Source organism: Vespa mandarinia, chromosome 7 (genome assembly GCF_050613455.1).
Source record: "Vespa mandarinia isolate Hongniang chromosome 7, ASM5061345v1, whole genome shotgun sequence".
In the NCBI taxonomy this organism is placed as follows: domain Eukaryota; kingdom Metazoa; phylum Arthropoda; class Insecta; order Hymenoptera; family Vespidae; genus Vespa; species Vespa mandarinia.
The window spans coordinates 4,662,501-4,685,000 of NC_140816.1; the positions used below are offsets into that span (position 1 = coordinate 4,662,501).

General features: G+C 34.4%; 3 protein-coding genes across 7 annotated transcripts in view; 2 read left to right on the top strand and 1 right to left on the bottom strand.

The window, feature by feature from the left end:
* The window catches only part of Oatp33Ea (Organic anion transporting polypeptide 33Ea), an 8,364-nt gene extending 4,419 nt beyond the window's left edge, over positions 1 to 3,945 (top strand). For 2 of the 4 annotated variants that reach the window (XM_035863692.2, XM_035863693.2), the window contains exons 3-8: positions 629 to 1,054; positions 1,532 to 1,767; positions 1,863 to 2,142; positions 2,231 to 2,426; positions 2,686 to 3,290; positions 3,455 to 3,944. In XM_035863692.2, the coding sequence (XP_035719585.1) occupies positions 629 to 1,054; positions 1,532 to 1,767; positions 1,863 to 2,142; positions 2,231 to 2,426; positions 2,686 to 3,290; positions 3,455 to 3,651 (1,940 nt within the window). In that variant the 3' untranslated portion in view covers positions 3,652 to 3,944. Of the gene's footprint in view, positions 1 to 105; positions 230 to 628; positions 1,055 to 1,531; positions 1,768 to 1,862; positions 2,143 to 2,230; positions 2,427 to 2,685; positions 3,291 to 3,454 lie in introns of those variants that run through there. The other 2 variants (XM_085658285.1, XM_035863691.2) reach the window with 2 other exon arrangements.
* Positions 3,946 to 10,205: 6,260 nt separating this feature from the next.
* Oatp58Dc (Organic anion transporting polypeptide 58Dc) lies at positions 10,206 to 15,844 on the top strand. Its single transcript, XM_035863686.2, has 7 exons — positions 10,206 to 11,608; positions 11,906 to 12,015; positions 12,897 to 13,348; positions 13,420 to 14,098; positions 14,334 to 14,721; positions 14,797 to 14,898; positions 15,207 to 15,844. The coding sequence occupies exons 1-7, from the start codon at positions 11,266 to 11,268 to the stop codon at positions 15,326 to 15,328; spliced, it is 2,196 nt and encodes a 731-aa protein (XP_035719579.1). The 5' UTR covers positions 10,206 to 11,265; the 3' UTR covers positions 15,329 to 15,844.
* A 160-nt stretch (positions 15,845 to 16,004) lies between these two features.
* LOC118440523 (solute carrier organic anion transporter family member 2A1) overlaps positions 16,005 to 22,500 on the bottom strand; it is a 120,738-nt gene continuing 114,242 nt past the window's right edge. Inside the window, exons 1-9 of one of the 2 annotated variants that reach the window (XM_035863683.2) lie at positions 20,463 to 20,733; positions 19,772 to 20,049; positions 19,493 to 19,702; positions 19,115 to 19,373; positions 18,884 to 19,025; positions 18,134 to 18,615; positions 17,759 to 18,017; positions 17,215 to 17,653; positions 16,005 to 17,112 (exon numbers count right to left, since the gene is read on the bottom strand). In XM_035863683.2, the coding sequence (XP_035719576.2) occupies positions 16,226 to 17,112; positions 17,215 to 17,653; positions 17,759 to 18,017; positions 18,134 to 18,615; positions 18,884 to 19,025; positions 19,115 to 19,373; positions 19,493 to 19,702; positions 19,772 to 20,030 (2,937 nt within the window). In that variant the 5' untranslated portion in view covers positions 20,031 to 20,049; positions 20,463 to 20,733 and the 3' untranslated portion in view covers positions 16,005 to 16,225. Of the gene's footprint in view, positions 17,113 to 17,214; positions 17,654 to 17,758; positions 18,018 to 18,133; positions 18,616 to 18,883; positions 19,026 to 19,114; positions 19,374 to 19,492; positions 19,703 to 19,771; positions 20,050 to 20,462; positions 20,734 to 22,500 lie in introns of those variants that run through there. The other variant, XM_035863682.2, reaches the window with a different exon arrangement.

Sequence of the window (22,500 nt, forward strand, 5' to 3'; positions counted from 1 at the left end):
ACACTCATATATATATATATGTATATATATATATGTGTGTGTGTGTGTGTGTTACGTGAGAGCTTTGTCGTTAGTCATAAAACGACATCTTCTAGCGAGGGGACACGAAACATTCGTAGAGCTAAGAAATGTCGTCGTTCGTCACTTAAAGTCATTCGCAGCCAGAAGTTTTTAACATTTTAATGACCGATCGAATCGTAAATGTTAAATACATGTGGACCATTTCAGAGTATTACATCGATATTTATATTCCTTGGTTGATTTTTGTTTTTTTCCTTTTTTTTTCCTTTAATAAATATTATATAATCAAGCGAAAGTATTAGCGCTTTATTACTGCGTGTATAGAACTTACGTAATTATAGGTTTTAATGATTTTATAATCTGTTTGAAAGGGGACACCCTATGTATTATCTTTCAGCTTATATATAAAATATATTCACTATTGTATATAAAGAAATGCATACGTAAAAAAATCTTATAAAACCTGTTTTACAATTCGGACTTTGAATCAAACATGATATTAGTGAAAATTAATAATAATAATTATAGTAAAAAAAAAAAAAAAAGAGAAAGAAAAAGCAATTATGAAAAAATAGATACACCTTTCTTATTGGATATCACGTTACAGGTTTGATATTATCAGGAAATGAAATTTCACAAATTCTCTCGCTGATTTTGACATATTATGGTGGTTCTGGTCACCGTCCAAGATGGATCGCAGTGGGTGTTGGTTTAAGTGCCTTATCCTGCCTGGTTCTCGCACTTCCACACTTCATATTTGGTCCTGGAAGAGACGCGATGGCTTTGACGAAGGAATACCTGGATCAGACGTTATTGAATGCAACAACAGTGCCAAGAGACATTGCAATTTGTCCACGAACAAACGAGCCGGAACATTGCGATGACGAAGCTCTTTTAGATGTTAGTCTTCTTCCCCGTTTACTTGTCTTTCTCTCTCAATTCATCCTTGGAATTGGCACTACTCTTTATTATGGACTTGGTCAAACGTATTTGGACGATAACACGAAGAAAAAAAATACTCCTATGCTGTTAGGTGAATATTTTATTGTTTATATATATTATATATTTGTTTTTTTACTCAAATAAAATTTTTCTTTGAAATCAATAATGACTATAGACGATATATTTATATTGAATTTATGAGAATATTTAAATTACTATCTAACGAGATAATTAATATCTATCTCAACAATTGAACATTAGCTTATCAGAATGGATAAATAATTTATCATCGATAGAGAATGTCGTTCGAGATTCTTTTTTTTTTTTTTTTTTTTTTAAGAAGATAATTTTTATTTATATAATATTAAGAAATAATTTCTTTTATTTCTAACGAGCACGTAGATGAAAATATGTTAGTGTTTATTCCTTCTCTTATCTTTTATTCTTGTGTAATTTTTGATACGATATATGTGTAATCTGATGACTGGATTATCAAAAGGACAAAATAGATAAATATTAAGTATAAAGTAAAAAGGAGGGATTGGAAATATTTAAAATTTTCTTTTAGGTTTTACGTTCGCCCTTCGTACGGTGGGACCGGCGATTGGTTTTCTACTGGGATACGGTTGCTTGAGCCTTTACATCGATCCAACCCTTCATCCCGTTATAACGAAGAAGGATCCACGGTGGTTGGGTGCTTGGTGGTTGGGATGGATCATTTTAGGCGTTACCATGGGAATGTTCGCCATACTGATCGCCATGTTTCCACGAGATCTTCCAAGGCCACGTAATACGTTGAAAAACGTGAGAGAAAATGAGAATACTATAACTTCATTTAATGTTTTTCCTACTAATCGATAACATCCTTTATTTTCTTTCATTCTCTACGTATAATTTAGAACGGTGAGTTACCATTGAAATTGGAACTGGCCCTTCAAGAAAAATCGACGAGATCTTCGTTGTCGATAAGATCGACGAACTCGTTGAAGCAAGAACACGTGCCGACCATGCGAGAATTTCCAGCTGCCATGAAACGACTATTAACGAACTGGTTGCTCACTTGTAATAATCTCAGTGGCGTATTTTACGTTCTCGGTGCATCCGCCTATATCACGTTCTTAGCAAAATATCTCGAAGTGCAGTATAATACCTCAGCCGCTGGCGGCACAGTTATTGCCGGCAAGTAATCTTCATTATTATTATCATTTTTTTTTTTCTATTAATAAATAATTTTAATATCATATTAACGTAATCACAATTGTTCTAGGCCCAATATCTTTGGTGGGCATGGTATTAGGATTTTTATTATCAGGATTGGTGATAAGTAAATTCAAACCAGGTCCTAGACCATTGCTAGCTTGGAACGTTCTCGTTGGTGTTTGCTTCGTCGCAGGACAAATTTCTTTTATCTTTCTCGGATGTTCCGATGTAGGAATCGAAGGAGTCGATCTTAAGACTATGCAGTGAGTACGTCCTCGATTACTTTCCCGAAAGATATGAATTCGTGAGAGAATAATTTTACTCGAGCAAAAAATGCATTTAAAAAAAAAAGAAATTATATGCATTCTCATATACAACAGTTAAGATCGTTCTAAAAAGTTCTATTAAAATATTTCGTTTGAAAATTCGATAATTCAAGACAATTTCGATAATTCAAGATAATTAATTATTAATTAGCTGAACTAAGGTAAAAATAATAAAATGATTATATACGTTCGACAGAATGAATTTAACGTCCAATTGCAACGCTGCGTGCAATTGCGAGTACGTTAAATATGCACCGGTTTGTCACGAGCCCTCGAAAACGACCTTCTTCTCAGCCTGTCACGCAGGATGCCGTACGATAGTAGACGACAAGGAATTTGGTAACTGCAGTTGCGTACCGTCGATAAAGCTCAGTTGTGTGAATGATCGATTGGACGAGAACAAAGATGAAGAAGGTCACTTTGAAAACAAACTCCAGGCACTTGATGTCCGATTATCCACTAACTTGGACAAGGTCCGAGCTGGTCCATGTCCATCCAGTTGCAATGGACCATATTTGCTCTTCATGGTGCTCACTTGCATCATACAAACTCTTGCCTGTTCCGGGAAGATTGGCAATGTTCTCGTTAACTATAGAAGCGTTGAGAAAAAGGACAAAAGTTTTGCTCAAGGTGTCACACTTATGATAATATCATTGTTCGCACTGATACCAGGACCAATAATTTACGGTGCGATCATTGATTCGACCTGTCTGATCTGGGAAGAATCCTGCGGGACAAGAGGCAACTGTTGGTTCCATCATAGAGAAAATTTTCGATATCTCGTTAATATCACGTCGGCTGGTTAGTATAATGTCGTTTTCTTTCTTTTTTTTTTTTTGTTTGCCTTTTATTTCGAGACCATTCGAACGAGAAGATCGATCGATTTTCAAAAATAGATATTACTTTTTCCTTTCTCTCTCTCTCTTTTTTTTTTTTCTTTTCATTCCTTCATTTCACTCTTTTAGGATTTTCTATAATAGGAGTACTCTTTGACGTAGCCGTGTGTTATCTTGGAAAGGATTTAGATCTTTATGGGACACTTGAGAACGACAGACGTCGGGAATTCATCAAAGAGGACAATTGCGAGAACATCACCGGTGTTAACAAGAGAAAGGTTGTTAATGGAAACGCGAATCAAAGGATAGAACACACGCATCTGTAACGTTCCTCGAATTTTTATACTCGATGAAATGGATTTAAGAAAAAGAAAAAAGAAAGATGAGCAAGAGAGAGAGAGAGAGAGAGAGAGAGAGAGAGAGAGAGGGAGAGGGAGGGAGAGAAAGGAAATGATACGAGGAGTGTTCAAACGATAGTTTTTGAGTTTTAATCATAGAAAATAGTGATTTTATGAGATTTGCTAGGTACCTGAGAATTGCCGGGAAGATATCTAATAACATTTAACGAACGTTGACCGTTCGGGTTATCACGGTGGAAAAAAAAAATGATATTTTATATTATATACTATATATATATATATATATATATATATATATATATATATATATCGTATGCACGTATATATATATATATATATATATATATATATCGTATGCACGTATATATATATATATATATATATATAATATTATTTTATTACGATCGAGAAAGATATTTGGGTTATTGACAAGACGTAACTCACACGTATATAAGATACGAATATTAAGATGATAATAATAATTATTGCAAGAAAAAAAATGAAAAGATAGGAGATGAAAAAAAGAACGAACAAAGAAGGTTTCGTTTGGATCGAGTAATCGAAATAAAAAAATGTTTTCAATGATAGATCGTTTTGTTATCGTTAATTGACACATACATACGTACGACACTTATATATACACACATACACACACACACACGCACACACACACACACGCACACACACACACACGATACATATACATTTCAGGTATATTAATATTAATATTCGCAGTAAGGTTTTTTTCGCCGTATTGTAAATAAAGTACGAGATTTTTGTTTTCTTTAAAAAAAAAAAACAAAAAAAAACAAAAAAAAGAGAGAGAGAGAAAGAAAAAAAAAAGAAGAAAGAAAAAGATAAAAGGACATCGAAGTTCCTCCTGTTCCCGTCATTATCGTCATGGCACCAAACGCTTTCAGATATCTTTAGCTCGTTTGCTTCGAAAATAAAATACAAACGCCATCGTCAAATCGTTTACGAGTTTGTTGCTATCGATCGATTGGATCGATCGTATTATCGCGGTAGGTTCTTATGATCGGCGACTCGATGTCATCTTTTTATTAGCTTAACTCGCCGACCACCCATGGTAATTTCGCATAAATCGATAAATTCCCCCTGACGACTTTCCTAATATTTTCATTTTATCTTTTTTTTCTGCTTTTTCTTTTTTTTTCCTCCTCTTCTTCTTTCTCCTTAAGCAAACCTATGCGTCGCATTTTTTTTTTTTTTTTGTAAAGGTCACTACGTTATTTCGAATAATACATCGATCGATAACGAAATAAAGCAAAGAGATTTTGTGCTAATGTTAAATATACGTATTTGTATTGACGAGAAAAGAAAAAAAGAAAAGAAAGAAAAAAGAAGAAAAAAAAAGAGAAGAAAGAAAAATGAATAAAAATCCATGCGTTTCGAGGAGAGGAACCCTTCGGATTTGACGTTAAAACTCTTGCAAATAGGGGGAGGGGAAGGGTGGGAGGATAGGGGAGTTATGCCCAGCCCAGGGAATGGAGAGGGTTTTCGACCTGACGGTAAAAAAGAAAAAAAAAGGAAAAGTAAAAGAGAAAAAGAAAAGTAGGTAGGTAAATCGTCCTCGATCGTCGTCATAGTCGTCGTCCTACCTTATACGTTCCTGTTGCGAAAGGGTGAACCAAGGATAACGAAGGAGGAAAAAAGAAGAAGATGAATAAGCAGAACAAAGAGAAAAAGAGAGAGAGAGGGAGGGAGGGTGGGAAGGAGGGAGGAAGAAAGGAAACGAAACCGAGGGAGGTAAAAACGAATGGTGGGGGATCGAGGTCTTAAGGGGTCTTCTTTAGACCTCAGCCAAATTCTAGATAGAGAGAAAAAGAGATAGAAGGATAGATAGATAGATAAAAAGAGAGACAGAGAGAGAGAGAGAGAGAGAGAGAGAGAGAGGTAGAGAGAGAAACAGAGAGAAGGGATTACTATCGCGAGCTCGAAAGTAAAAAGGGAGTGTTTGTTTGAGAGTCTTTTAATTTTTAAGCCCACCCAGAAGAGCCACTACGAGCTGGAAGGTGGTATAGCCGGGGTTGTAGGTGGCGGGTGTGGTGGGTGGTAGGGTAAGGCGGTGGAAAAGGGAGTTGGAGACGAGATAGCGGAGAGACGGGGGTCGATGTTGTAATGAATTCGCGACGTCCCCGTGACGTCAGGACGTAGCTATCGATCGCCATCCTTCGCTACGGCGCTCACTTCCTTCTCGGAGGATGCGCTTTGCCGTTACCTTTACGGGATTTACGAAAGACGCGGACGACCTCGACTATCTTCTACCTCGTATAAACGTACCAGAACGATTATTATCCTCGTCTTATTTTCTTTGTATCTTTACCTTCACCCTCTTTCTCTCTCTCTTTCTCTCTCTCTCTCTCTCTCTCTCTTTCTCTCTCTCTCTCTCTCTCTTTCTATCTCTCTTTCTCTCTTTCTTTCTTTTTACTTTTAACTCTTTATCTATTTACTTTTTATCAGAGAGAGAGAGAGAGAGAGAGATAGAGAGAGAGAGAGAGAAAGAGAGATTTCTTATTTTTATCATCATTTCAATCGATATCGATCGAGTATCATGTTAGAATTAATAAAAATTCTTTAAACATTTCATTTGGTTTGAAATTTCCAAATTATAATGTAAAATTTTTTAATTTACATTTAAAACTTTAAACTTAAAATTTTAAACGTAAAATTTTAAATGTTACATCGGTAATAACAATAAACAATTCTCGATCTTTTCAAGCGGCCGTTTATAAGCTCTATTATCTGTTTCAATATTTTTTTGTCTTTTTCTTTTTCTTTTTTTTTTTCTTTTTTGCTTTTTTTTTTTGTAAGTGCAACGGCGAGCTCAGTTCAATATAAAAACGGTACAATTTTCTAACCATAAGATACGCTTTCAATCGAGAAGATAACCTACTTAGGGGTAACCATCGTTATCTTAATTTCAATAAATATAAAAATATTTATAAGAGAGAGAGAGAGAGAGAGAGAAAGAGAGAGAAAGAGGGAAAGGGAGAGATAAATAGCATTATAATGCATTAGAATGCATATTACATTCAAGTGTAATATTTTTAATGAATCGTTCATTCTACGACAATGAACAATGTCGAAATAATCAATATAAACAATTTATTAGTAGATACATGAGTTAAACAATTATTAAACGTGTTATGATAAAACAATAGCTTACACTTTGTTGAGAAGTCGCAGATATCTTATAACAAATAGATGTTAATCAATTGATCGATGAAAAATTAAAAAAGAGACGCGATTATTGACTCAATTATTGATTGAAGCTTATCGATTATTGACACGTTGAGCGATCGGATGAATGTTTGAACGATGAAGAAGAAAAGGAAGAAGGAGAAAAAAAGAAAGAGACAGAGAGACAGAGAAAAAGAGAGAGAGAGAGAGAGAGAGAAAGAGAGAGAGAGAGAGAAAGAAAAAAAGAGATGGAGAACATGAATTGAACGTCTCATTCTTTCTATAGGTCAGCTTTCGTAAGTTTTGTCGATGTATGTACGTGGTACATTGTGCATGACCCTGACCCATCTTTCATATAGACCTCATCAAAGTCTTCTAAGTCGAGGTACAGTCCGTTCTAGTCAATGTTGTCGACGACGTCTTCGGAGCTTGACCGGCAAAGAGAAACGAAGTATCGCGATCAACGAACTGTTGTTACTCTTTGAAACGAATCGGATGATTATACAAAAAAAAAAAAAAAAAAAAAAGAAAGAAAAAAAAGAGAAGTAAACAAAATTAAGAAAAAAAAAATAATAATCTTGAATTCGTCGCATTAAATCGAAAATTTATAAAACAATAAAAATAGAATAAAAAATCTTAACAATTATGTGACAGTATGTACTATTATTACAAATAATTACAAGGAAGGATTTTAAATTAAAGAGAAAAAAGAGTATATCAGTAAGATTAATGATAATAATTGTAATTCGTTTTATCAAATCCTATCTCCTTTTTTTCTTTTTTTTTTTTTCTTCATTTTCAATTTCTAGTAATAAATCGAGCGATAATAAAATTATCATTAATTATCATAAATTATTCATATTTTTGTTTCTTTTCTTTTTTTTTTTTGCATAGAGAGAAGAATATTTAAAAAAGTTGATGAGTGCAAACATTAGATATGACGTAGTTTTGAATTTCGAGGACAAAAATAAAATTTGCAATGTAATAGTTAGTCAGCAAAAATACTTGATGAAATAATACTTACAAAAAATTGTTAAAGAAAGTTGTTGGCAGGCCCATAATCAATCGAGATATGCCATCAGTTTCAAAAGATTTGATTTGTTTTCTTTGTATACGAATCGACCTAACTTTTTTCTTTTTTTTTTTTTTTCTGACGCACATGAATACGTATGACAAAATCTTGTCATAAATACAATAACGTCTGCGTGGTATGCTGTACAAATACAAAAGAAAAAGAGAATCGTAAATCAGATGCGTTGATCAGGCTTCTTTTTTTTCTTTTTTTCCTCTCTCTTTTTTTTCTTTTTTTTTTTTTTTTTTTTGAAAAAACTAATTTGTACCGATTTTAATCGCGTCACATAAATTCTTTTTCTTTCTTTCCCCTTTCTCCTTGTAATATTACTTGAAATGATTTTCTACGAATCTTCTGCGATTTTAAAAGTACCAAAGTTTCCGTGTTTCCTTCAATCGATCATTAAGTATTCTCTCGAGATAAGCTCAAATGGCGCCACCTTTTCGAAATATTTTCTTATTCTTTCAAGAGAAAATAAAGAGGGAGAAGAAATCTTTATGTATGCGTCTATGTGTATGTTCGTAATGGCGCTTGATAGAAAAGTAATGATACCCGACGATTTTTCGTGTAGCCTGCTACGAGAACATTTCCGAGATTGCAAATAAATTTATGGCGGCCCGTTATCGTCGATGTGTAAATGTTCATTCGTCTCGTCATATTCGCGATCGGAGCGTAAATATTGTCGAAGAAGCGACGTTTCTCGCAAATCATGTCGGATGTTAATAAAAGTGTACATGTAATTACCGATTACGTTGGATCAAATAGAAACGTTTAATTTTTATAATAATATACCTTAAATGTAGTAATAGTTTCTATTTATGAACATATGGGAATATCAAAATATCGCGAAATAATTTTAAAAAGGAGAAAAAATATCTTCCGAGATTATAAACATACTATTTAAATATTACGGTTAACTTAAAAATATAAATAAGAAATATCTTACACAAGAGATGAATTATAAAGAAAATATAAAAGAAATGGGCTAGAGTTTATTTAAAAAGTTTATCGTTTCTCAAAGATATCATGTAGGTACATAAGAGAATGAAAAAGCAAGGTAGCTCATTGCTATTAATGATTAAATATTATTATAAAAGAAAACCTACCTATAATGTTATTTAATTGCTTTAGTAAATATCGAAGCTTGTCAATTACTTTACAACGTTTATATAATTACAACATTACAATGATATGTTCGAAGCCAATGATTATCAAAATTATCAAAGATTATTTTGTTCAGTATCGAAGATAAAAAAGTAAATGGAAAATTTGAAAAATTTTTTCGCAAGAAAAAAAAAGCGACGACTATGATAACAATTAAGGTAACGATTACGACAAAGTCTATGACAGCAACGATGATGACGACGACGACGACGACGACGACGACTACGATGACGACGACGACGAGGACGACGACGTTTGCGAGCACTCGATCCAGCGGTTCGTCGTCGGGCACGACGAAAATTAAATTCCAGCAATTAGCTAGCAGCTATTAGCGGTATAGCTATTTGGTGTGCGCCATTAGCAATGCGCGGGAATAGACGGAAGAGTTTACGGCGGCGTGTGTCGCGAGTGAGCGCGCGCGCGCGCGCGTGTACATCACGTCGTCTGATCTATTAAATCATAATGGGTTCACAATGTGAGCCTATACTCCGGTGTGCTCGACTAGAAACGAGCTTAGACATCGAGTTACAAGACTGGAGACCTCCTAAGGCTAATCGCAATCTGTTTTCGTCCGGTACCCTCCTGTCAAGGAACTTTTCTTTTTTTTTTTTCAAAGGACACAAAAGACCTAAAACACAAAGGCTTAATAATACTTTACGATATCGCTTATCGCATGTTTACAATTATAACTTGAAATAAATACAAGATTATCGTAGATTCATTAGTTTCATTTCTCTCGAGAACACATTTCTAGATTCTATTAAGCGATCTAAGAGAAAGAGATTAAAAGGGTAAGAAACAGAGAGGGATTTAGTAAGACAGGAGCGAACAAGTAGAGCGAGTAGTAGAGTAGTAAAATAGTAAACGCTACGGAATAGATCTTCCTAACCAAGTAGAGGAAGGAATGAACGTGGCGGAGAAAAAGGAAGAATAAGAGAGGAAGAGAGAGAGAGAGAGAGAGAGAGAGAGAGAAAGAGAGGGAGAGAGAGAGAGAGAGAGAAGAGAGAAAAAGACGACGAGGAAGAAGGATGTTACGTAGATTCGAACGATGTATAAAAGAGAGAGAAAGAAAGAGACGAACAGATAGAGATAGATATAGAGATATAGAGAAAGAGATGGAAGATACGCATCGAGTTGATAACAGCGCCGACGGAGCGAGGATATCATAGGTGCGTATCACGTCGATCTCCGCGTCGTGGACCTCCGTAATCCGGTCGATCTTCAGGGCCGAAGGTGGGGATCCTTCATGAGATCCCGGATTCTCTCGTTGTCACTGTCGTTCACCAACGTCATATCAGTTTTCAAAGAATAATCGTCGTTTTCGGACGGTTGGGTTGATATATTTCGTGAAAAGCTGTGCCGACTTTGACGAACTTTCTCGCGAGAGAAAGAGAGAAAGAGAGAAAGAGAGAAAGAGAGAAAGAGAGAGAAAGAGAGAGAAAGAGAGAGAAAGAGAGAGAAAGAGAGAGAAAGAGAGAGAGAGAAAGAGAGAGAGAGAGAGAGAAAGAACTTTTTGATACTTTAAAGAAATCTTCCTTCGACCGATTTCTATTTATTCGCATGGAAAGCAAGTAAGCAAAGTTGCAGTGACGTCGTCAATAGGTCATAGGTCTCTCTCTTTCTTTCTTTCTTTCTTTCTTTCTTTCTTTCTTTCTTTCTTTCTTTCCTTCCTTCCTTCCTTCCTTTCTTCCTTCCTTCTATCCTTCTTTTTTTATTTACTCCTTTCTCTCGAGTGTCATGTAAAATGAAAAATCGTATGATCATACGAGAGAAGCGAGTTTGAGTCGATCGAAATAGCGGGAATATCTGAGAGAAAGAGACAGAGAGAGAAAGAGAGAGAGAGAGAGAGAGAGGGTGGGAGGAAGTAAAAGAGAGAGAGAGAGAGAGAGAAAGAGGGGGAGAAAGATCAAGTTCCGTCGCGAGTTGTTGCTACGGTGTCGCGACGGTGTTCGCATAATTCGTAAAAGGAAAAGCGATGCCAAGGACCGGAGATCGGAAACGGGACGCGACACGGGATTGAGGTCACTCAGAGAGAGAGAAAGAGAGAGAGAGAGAGAGAGAGAGAGAGAGAGAGAAATAGAAATACATTTGAGGGTTGGCAGTCATAAAGTAGGGCTAGCAACCATACGAATATATAAAGGATAATGAAGAATTCAAAAAACTCGAGTAACAACTCGGGCCACGAAAAAAATGGGCCTGAGAATTTGAAACTCTTGAGGGTGCCCAATACCCCACCAACCACCCCAACGACACCCACAACACCGACCAGAGGCCTAGAAGATGTTTTTAGGGAATTACCTATCACGGATGACACCTCATGTGGTATATGGTGTCTTCGTGGACCAACCCTACAGAGGTTTGCCAATAAAAAGGCATACGTTTTCCTTTATGGCATCCTTGGTTGTATATTTTCGGCCAGTTATGCGTATTTTAACGGCACAATCACCACCATCGAAAAAAGGTTCAAAATACCTTCAAAGACTACCGGTGAGATATCACTTATCTTTCTCTATTTATAAATTATATTTACATTATTAAAATTATCATATTTATTTTATATTCGATTGTTACTCATTGATATTATTTTATTAATATTTAAAGTATGATAAAATGATTGTATCTTACATGATACTCTATATGAGATTTATGGAAAATGACTTTGTTTCTCTTTCCATTTATATAAACAAAGCTACATATATATATATATATATATATATATATATATATATATATCTTTCTCTTTTCCTCTTTCTCTCTTTCTAACGCTAACAACTCGTGTCGCAGGTCTTATCACCGTAGGTAACGATATTTCTCAGCTGTTCGTCTCGGTGGTATTGTCTTATTACGCTGGAAGGGGTCACAGGCCACGATGGATCGCATTCGGAATTTATACCGTAAGTATCTTAGAAAATCCGAGATATGACAGTTCGATAAAAAAAAAAAATGTGCGTAGTATCGGTCAAGTCCGTGTCGACGGACGCCCCCGAGAGGAACGAGATGGGAAACGTCATAACTCACCGGTTGGTCGGTTCTTAATTAAATTAGGAAGCGTTGAAAATGTAGCTACGCTCATTCACGCCTCTTACCATCTCGTACTCTCGCCATCGTACGCTTAGCTATGCTTAGATTCATTCATTGAACGGTGAAAAGGCGCTCGTGGAGTGCTTGGAACTTTGCTGTCGTCCATTTTTATTTTATCGCTATAAAGATCTTCATTATTTCGTCGAATATAATTAATGGACTATCTCTCATTTATTTCTCTCTCTCTCTCTCTCTCTCTCTTTCTTTCTTTCTCTCTCTCGTTTTCTTTTTCTCTTACTCTCTTTCTTTTTCTCTAATTTCTTTTCATGTTAATTCTTAATAATCCAATTTCAATATCATAAAACAAAATTTAAACGTATCGTCGTTATTTGTTTAGTTATATTCAAAAATCACGTAAGGTCAAACGTTTACAGACAGTCTCGTTGGATTAATTATGACATATTTATCACCCTTTCGTGACATCGCTCGAGACTTATGTCGAGTTATCATTAAGATAACAGAATGGTAAATATCGTTTTTGCAAACTTTATAAAAAAGAGGATTTTGATAATGGTTTATTGTTTTTTTTTTTATAATAAATTATTTTCTGATGAGAAATTTCGCACGATTGAAATCCAACGAAGAAATATACTTATCTATCTATCTATGTATTTATAGATCTATAAATATATATATATATGTAAAAATGTTCAATATCGTGATATTAAATTTTTGATTTTATGTTTCCTTTCAGGTTGTATTATTTTGTTGTTTGACGATGTTACCACATTTTCTTTATGGACCGGGGGAGGATGCACTGATGTTGACGAAAGAGTATGGCGGAAAATTTCAAAATCCGGACAACAACACGATCACCAATTTGATCCCCGATAAATATCGAAAATTTTTGTGTTTGGGCAAAGATGGCCGTGGGCAAGAGTGCGAGGATACCGATAATAATTTTGCGCCTCAAGTGTTGCTCTTTATTGCCCAATTAGTTTCGGGTGTTGGTGGATCGCTTTATTACACTTTAGGTGTTTCTTATATGGATGACAATATACAAAAATCGAAAACTCCTGCGCTCATAAGTTTTTCATATTTTTTGAGGATGTTAGGTCCAGCGATAGGTTACGGTCTGGCATCTTTTGCCTTGAAATTCTACATCAGTCCGACCTTAACACCGACCATTACGACTCAGGATCCAAGGTACGATATCCAATAAAGATTTCATAACAGATATATTTTGAAATAAAACTTAAACGGCAATAAACGAACAGGTGGCTTGGCGCATGGTGGTTAGGTTGGATAATTTTGGCCTTTTTGCTCTTCGTATTTGCATGCGTTATCGCTCTCTTCCCAAAAACTCTACCAAGAGCAGCGGCTCGGAAAGTGTTAGCCTTAGAAAGAAATAAATCGGCTGCTAGTATCAAGGGAAACGATCAAGAACCTGAACTTCCTGCTTCCTTGTCAGACATGTTAAGAACGTTCAAACGTTTACTGACTAATACGACTTTGATGTGCAATAATCTAGCTACGGTTTTTTATTTTATGGGTTATATGCCATATTGGATTTTTATGCCGAAATATATCGAAACTCAGTACAAACAATCAGCATCAGTTTCTTCGTTGATCACCGGTACTGTTGGTCTAATTTCTAGTGCTTTTGGAATTTTATTATCTGGCTTAATAATCTCCAAATATAAGCCAAAAGCTAGATATTTAGCAGCATGGAACGTTATGGTTGGTGCCATATCCATCATGGGAATAATTTCTTATGCCTTTTTGGGATGTTCTGCAAACGACGATCAAATGGCTATTCAATCAAACGGAGTACTGAAAACCCAATTACCTTGCAATGAGCTTTGCCATTGTGACTACGTTACGTATAATCCAGTCTGCTCAGAACATGGTCAAACATTCATTTCAGCCTGTCACGCTGGTTGTAGGAGCATGAAGGTTCCTTTTTATTTATCTATCTTTCATATTAACATTCGAAATAGAATTAATAAATGATCGCAACGTTTATATTATATACTTTATAAATGGATATATTAGAAAATATAAGATTTCTATATATGTATATATTTATCTGGATAAAGTAATTCTATATACGAGCATTTTTAATTATAATCATATATCCAATGCAATTTATTTCTCATAATCATAATTTTTTTTTCTCTATTTTCTTTAGCTTTACGGAGACGGTAACAAAGTCTATACCGACTGTAGTTGCGTGAAATCGAAATTTTCTCGCGTTTTAACGCATTTCATTATGGCGAACAACACTTCAAGCTTTACAACCGAGATATCCACAGAGATGACGGAAGCCGAGTCGATGCCAACTTTAGGTACAGCGATACCCGGGGCATGTCCTGTTGATTGCATGAGTAAATTTCATATATTCCTCGCGGTTATGTGTCTACTCAAGTTTAGTGGTGGTACCGGAAGGGCATCGAACTTTCTTGTTTCCGTGAGATGCGTTGATGAAAAAGATAAAACAGTAGCTATGGGTTTTAGCTTGACTATTATGAGTTTATTTGCCTTTATACCGTCACCTATTTTATTTGGATTCATTTTAGGTGAGTTTAGTTTCTTGAGTATTTTCAATTCAAACTTTTCCTCTTAAAAATGAACAAATATTTCATTTTATATAGACAAAACTTGCCTCGTATGGGGTAAGACGTATACAGGAACTGGAAATTGTTGGCTCTACAATGGCGAAGCTCTTAGATACTTGCTGAACTTCACGGCGGCGAGTAAGTTCATTTCATTTTAATTCTTATAAACAAGGTGATAAATAAGAAAGTGAAGTATTAAAATTCTTTTTTTTTCTTTTTTTTTTTGGAATGAAAAGATACAAAAAGAAAAATGGTTGATCAGAAAAATTCATGAATAAATATATGCCTAATATAGACGACAATCGATAACATTGATAGCACTGATTAAAATATAAACTGGAAGAAAATTTGTTGTTCGATATTTATTATCTTTCTTAACGCATGTAATAATTGTGGAAAATTTTCGAGATCTTTTTGTTGAAGAAATTTCTTTTCTTTTTTTCAAGGTTTCGTAATCATCGGAACATTGTTCGATATTGGTGTCTGGTATTACGTGAAAGACGTGAAAATCTTCGACGAAGAAATCGAATTAGAGGACATTACCGAGGAGCCAGGTGATACACTTTGATAGAATTTGATGTCGTGTTATTCTTCAAAACGAGACGCAAGCAAGTTTGAGACGAAAAGAGTTGAAGAAAAAAAAAAGAACAGAAAAAAAGAGAGAGACTTGAATAACGAAGAATAAGAAAGGAAAAAAGATAAAGGGCCGGCGAATAAAGACTTTACAAGTACCTTAAGAATCATTTGAAATATTTAAAGCTCGTGTTATATATAAGATCGAAATCTTATATTGGTTTATCATTTGGAAGAGACTGTCTGTCGAACAGAACTTAGTCTCCTTTCAATTAATTTTACTAACGTTCTCATTTATTTGATATCTGTGGGATGATATCATACGAATTAAAACTGTAAAAATTAATTATTTCTTCTCGTAGGAATCATATTCATAATCGATAAAAATTAAATTAAGCTAATCACCGATGAACGAGAATGTCATTAACAGGAATCTTGTATATGTTGCTTGAGAAAAAAAATAATGAAATATTTTATGATAGATTACGTGACATATCCTTATCCATTCCATAACATTTCGAAATATTACGTAAAATTAGATCTTCGAATAATAAAAAATTTGATAACGAAATCTCTCTTTTATAGATAAAGGATAAAAGCGAATCGTTTTTTTCTTTTGGAAGAATAGGTAAGGTAAACTAAGGGTTAAAATAAATTTACGTCATAATAAATTTTAATCGAACAATAAATATAAAATATAAAATTATAATAATCGTATTACGATTTAGTGATCGTAAGCAACGAAAGTTAAGATATCGACAAGAGAATAGAGTTCGATAGAGATCGAAGGTGACCCCATCGTATGTACGTGTGTGTGTGTGTATGTATGTATGTATGTATTTATATATGTATGTATGTATGTGTACTCGTGGTTTCACGAAACATAAATAATTCACAAATCGGTACAGAGTGCCCCTTTGCTACCCTTGATAGAAGAGTTCTTTGGACTGGGAGTTCCTCGAGGATCGGAAGAGCTTTCCCTCAAGCTGCCAAATCCTGAGGAGGCTTGTCCAGAAGAGAGTCTAGGTTGAGTCATAGCAACAAGAGGTATACCAGTCTTACCAGCCGATTTAATAGATACTCGATCATCCTCCAATCTTTCTTGGCTCGAATTTTGTTCGTATTTATTTATCAACGATTTAACGTCTTTCAACAATGGAGAATCTTTTCCAGCCGAGTTGCCGGAGCTTTGAGGATGATATTCGACTATTGGTATACCAATTTCATTGAAGTCTCCTTTTTTGAATGCCCTGGAATACTCAAAGCTACTTGTTTTAGATGATCCATCCTCATATGCTTTATGATCCTTCGTAGAAACGTTCCTTATCGATCTTGGATCTCCATAATCGTCTGGATTCGGAAATTCTCGTCTTTTCGAACTCAACGACGAACTCGATCTCTCCGTAAATATATCATAATCTTTATTAAGAACATGCTTTCGTGATCTCGCTGCTGTATTTCCAAGATCGCTTTCAATATCCGAATCTAATTCCAATGGTTTGTATGCGATCTTCGGGCTAGAATTTTTTTTACTTTCATCGCTGGAACTATCGAGCTCGTCGTCCGTTTCGAGATTTCGATTTTTCTGTTTTCTAAGAAGATCCTGTTGAACTGATATTTCGTTATTGGTATTTCGTTGATTTCCAGGACCCAAAGGACCGTATATTAAAGGACGTTTCGATTCCTCATCATCTTCTTCTTTTTTTGTTTTTGGTTTAGCTGTAACTTGTAATACTTCTCTTTCTGTAGTTATGGGACCTACTGGACATGTAACGATACCTAGATAATCATAAATAATTATTAAAGCATGTCGATAGATATTATAAAATATAGTTTTTTCTTTTTATTTATTTATTTATTAATTTTTTTTGTTTTAATTACCATTGTCATCAGATTTAGGCTCATTTTGATTCGAATTCGTCGTAGGTTGTTGTATTGGCATCAATTCCTGGGCCGTATCCTCCTCGTTTTCATTAATCGATTTATTATATATCATTAAATTTCTACAGAAAATCCATACCAAAATCTTAAAAAGAATGCAGATAACTAGTAGCAAGGTCGTCAAGTAGAACATATAATTTCCAAGTTTTTTACTGTCGTGAAGATGACATATACTCCTTTTATTACCCCAATGTATACACGTCATGTTTGCAATCACTTGATAAAGAATCTTGCCCTGTACATTGACGAAAAGTGCAACCCACATCATCCAGAATCCTATACTACTCGCTTTGTCCTGTTTATAGACTGATCTGAGATTGATCAATAGATCACCAACGAAAGTGGAAGCGATCAAAGCGTAGCAAAGCAAAGTACCAAACTGAAATAACAAAAGTTGTTATTTTTTTTTCTTTTTTTTTTCTTTTAATGAACGAATTCATTGAATTTGTCGAATAATAATTATATTAAAAAGTCAATGATGTACTTCAAAGGCTAGCCATCCAATTTGGCAATTAGAGGAGCCACATGGACCGTCCTTAGCATCTAAATTTCCTTGTCCCATCATATCTTCGACGCAACTGCAATCACTGTAGAACTTGATATTGTCTATATAATTTATAGAGGTACAACCTGCGTGACAAGGCGTATAAAAAGTGAACATGCCTCTGGTGTCGCAGGTTGGTCGAAAATCGGAATCCCTCGAACAACGACAATCCTTGTTGCAGTATTTCAACAAATTGATTCTTCCAAATGAATGAAATATCGTATTAAAATATATTATAATTAATGAAGATCAAAGCAATAAAAATAATTATATATATATATATATATATATATATATATATATATATGTACTTACGATCCTTTATTCATCCCAACAATTGGTAGCGTATCACAATATGCAAATACCAAAGCAAATATTGTAATAGTTGCTAAAACTGTCATAATAAAGTTATAACCAGCTATAAATGTTGCTCGTGGTTTAACTTTGGACAATACCAATCCAGATATAATTATGATCAGTCCAATTAAAATTGGTTTCAAAATAGTCGAGATTAATCTTGAATGAAAGGGATCCCCAAATCCGAGTAACATTCCTGTAGGTCTTGGTATATGATATTTAGATTCCAAAATGATATTCTCGTGTGTCATGAAGTTCAAGAGAGCAGTAGCACAAAAGGCCGAAGCAAGAATATTGCATATCAATAATTTGTTTGAGATCAACCTTCCGACCATCGCAGTAAAGTTTGGAGTACCAATTTTATGATCGATTGATTTTAGTCGACGAAGAGTTAATGTACCCGCACGATCGAGTATTGAAGCTGCTGCCTGTTCTACTACCTGTCGAATTAATTCACATTATTGTTTTTTATTAATCATTTATATATATATATATATATATATATATATATATACCGAGAATTAAAAGTTTAGAAATTTTTTATGAACATATATTTCATTTTGATAAAATTTAAGATTTAAATTATTTTGATGGTGAAAGTTAAAATATCAATTTAAATTCATAAAATCAATATCATATCAGAGAATTTATTTTAAATATTTAAAAGAGAACTTTTGATCAGTAATCTATGTTTTATATTAATTTTACCTCAGAAGGTAATCTTCTAGGAAACCATGAGAGAAATAAACCAGGTATTGTCATGGCTATTGCGAGTATGGGAAAACCAAGCCACCAAGCACCTATTTGTTCTTGATAAGATTCTATAACTTTCAAATTCTCCGCGTCTATCCTGGACAAATATGAACGATAAAAGATATATGCAAATCCTTTGAATATTCCATGTTTAATAATCGAGATATTATATTTTCATTTAATTACCGAAGGCAACCCCAAGCGAGGATGTATCCCAAAAGAATACCGATAATTTTTACTGCGATTATAATACCTAAAAATCCCGCCACATGCTGTTTCTTGGTATTATCATCGAGATAAGATATGCCAAGTGCATAATAGGCTATATTAGCCAAGCCAATTAAAATTTGTATCAAAATTAAAATTGCTAGAGTGAAGTAACACGTGTCATCCACTTCCACTATTACCTTGGATGCACTGGTCGAACATAAATCTGGACTATCGTCTGAAAACAAACTACAGGTTCGTTAACTCCTCTAGAATTCATTAAACGTATTATATATTTTATAAAAAATATTGATACAAATTTTTTTTTTTTTTTTTTTTTTTTTTAATAGAAATTACCTGCGTATAGAGACATATGCGTGACATTTGACGTTTCCTCGATAACTCTTATTTTATGAGTTAGATGTGGTATTATCAATATCACATAACCAGCACATTGCAATAATACCAAAGCACCAATCCACGATGCTCTATGAATTTTGTCACCCCAATATGCAATGATTAGACCAAAAAAAAAAGGTGTTAATTCCGAAATTACCAATATCCAATCTGCAAAACAAAATGTTTATGGACAACGTCTCACGTTTTGATAAGTTTTGACAGATCAGTATCACGTACCTATCAAGTAAGGATCGAATTGAAATCTTCTTGCTATCGTAGAACCAATAATATTAAAATATGCCGATGAAGCTGCTTGAAGAAGACCGATCCAACATATTAATCCAACGAACGTACGTCTCGTTGCGAATTTTGCTAATTTTGGACATGGTAATTGTTTACATCCACAATCAATCGATTGGCTGGGTATTGGATTAGCCGGTCCTGACAAACCACCTTCCACTTCTGATCTTACCACTTCTTGAAGATGTATAGTCATCGTTTGAAAAAGAGTTTACCTTCAAAACAGATATTTATAAATCAATATAATTAAGTTGTAGCTTTTTTCCGGCTATTTTTTTTCTTTTTCCTTTTTTTTTTCTTTTTTTTTTTTTTTTTTTTTTTTAATATAATATCAATTAGAGTCAGAGTGTTTTTACAAGTATATACATAATGCTTTCGTGTGAACAAATCACACGTGTAGGTAGAGAACACGCGACAGATGCGTCATTGTGAATCATTCGAAAGAGTGCCAAGTTTTTCTATCACATTTTCAATTAATCTGAATCATTTTCTTCTTAAACAGATTGATAAACAAATTATAACGATAAGTGAATGTTTCGAGATCGATTAGAAAAAAAAAAAAAAAAAGAAAAAAGAAAAGATAAAAGATATTTTCTTAAAAGAATCTAATCCTTTTGTTATTTCATACCTGTTTCGTGAATCGGCCCAATGCCGAACAAAAAAAAAAAAATTAACCTTATATTATAATTACACTCGCGTGTCTCTCGTTATCGTCACATGATGCGAAATGATAAACAATATTTTCCGTAAATTCTTGTTTTTTTTTTTTCTTTTTTTTTTCACGTGATCTACAATTATTATTAATACTCCCAAGATTTTATTTTTCTCTTTGTCACCATCAACACTTATGAAAGAGACTAAGGAGAGCTCAAAGGTGCGGCACTTTGGTTCAACTAACGCGCACGTTATCTCATTACAGATACGCAGCTAAGATATCTTTCGATAAAGGCCGAATGTAATACATGCGTGTGTTACGATAGGGACGATGTTATTACTCGTACGTACGACGAATAGATCGAAACTAAACGCTATACAAGTCAAGACTAAATCGATAATTGTAGAACCATTTGTAATTAAAATGATATTGAAACGTCCAAGTCAAGAGCAAGAAGTTTTCAAGATTATTTTATTGTCGTTTAATTAATTTTCTTGGTATTGATTAAAATCGTTATAATTAAAGGTAAATTAATGATTATTGATAATTTTTACGAACGTAACGATCTGACGATAATATAAAGTATTAAATTTTATATATATATATATATATATATATATATATATATATATATGTATATATATATTTTGTCAAATTGATAAATAAAAAGAGTATTTTAAAAATGATTAAGATATTCCGACGTATAATTAAGAAGTATTTTATTCGAAATATTAATAATATTTATTTGTATAACATATTAGATGAAAATGCTCGATTAAGCGATGACAGTAAGGTTAAAAAAAAGAAAAAAAAAAAAAAAAAAAAGAAAAAATAAAAAATAACAAAACAAGTTACAAAAATTATTTCTCGTCGACGATAATGATGTAACTTTGATTGGATCAATATACGATATATAAATGAGCGTGTTAAAATTTTGTCAATTTCCATAAGAAAAATTCAAGTTGTCGTAGGGAGAATAGAATTTATGGAAGGCCTATGCTGTCGAATGTTCAGGATAAAATGAGATGGAAATAAAAGACCACGAAAGGACTCTCGTCAAGATTCCAGTGAGAATCCTCGACTTTTCTCTCTGTATTAGGAGTCGAGGAGGAGAGCCTCGTTCATTTTTCTTACAGCTCTGTGATCTTTTCCTCGCGAACGGACAGGGATGAATCGAGAAACGAGCAATTTCGAAGAGGACTCTTCGGCCAATGGCTGAGAAGGAAAGAGTGAAAAGAGAAAGAAAGAGAGAGAGAGAGAGAGATACAGATGAAGAAAGAAGAAAGAAAAGAGATAGAGAGGAACGAGGGAGAAAAGGGAGGAAGGGTGATTGGACCATAGGAGGATGGGAAGGAGTTAGCGAGCTTAAGCACACTTAAGTCGGTGCCATAAGAAAATGACGAATGCTAATTAGCATATGAAAAGCTTCCCAACCTCCCTCCTCTACCTCCCCTTTACCGCTCCTCCTCTTCCCCCATCCCTCTCGTTTTCTAGCCCCCACTCTTCTTTCATACCATCAGGAGGTCTTTCCCCACTCCAATGTTGCGATCACGCTCAAGCTCGACTCGCTTGGCAAGGCGATCACGTTTTTGAATATTAAGGACGGGATTACACCGTAGGCTTAACGCGCGAAATTTAGTCCGGCGAGGTCAGAGACAGGAGGGGTGAAAAAAAATCACCCCGTAAGACTCTGAGTAACGGAGTTCGAAGAAGAAAAAGAGGAAGGTAAGGCAGAAAGATTGAGAGAGAGAGAGAGAGAGAGAGAGAGAGAGAGAGAATTGATAGTTACGAATATAGTTCGTACCGTTAGAATGCATCATCTCTTTCTCTTGAGGAAGAAATATATTCACGATGACGCACTCGTTCATTGACTGATAAAGATGATAATAAATAATACACGGATACTCCGTTGCGCCTGTGCTTTTCCAAAAAGATCTTTTTCTCTTTTCCTCTCTGCCTCGATATTTTTCTTTTTTCATTTCCTCCTCCGTCTTCTTCTTCTTCTTCTTCT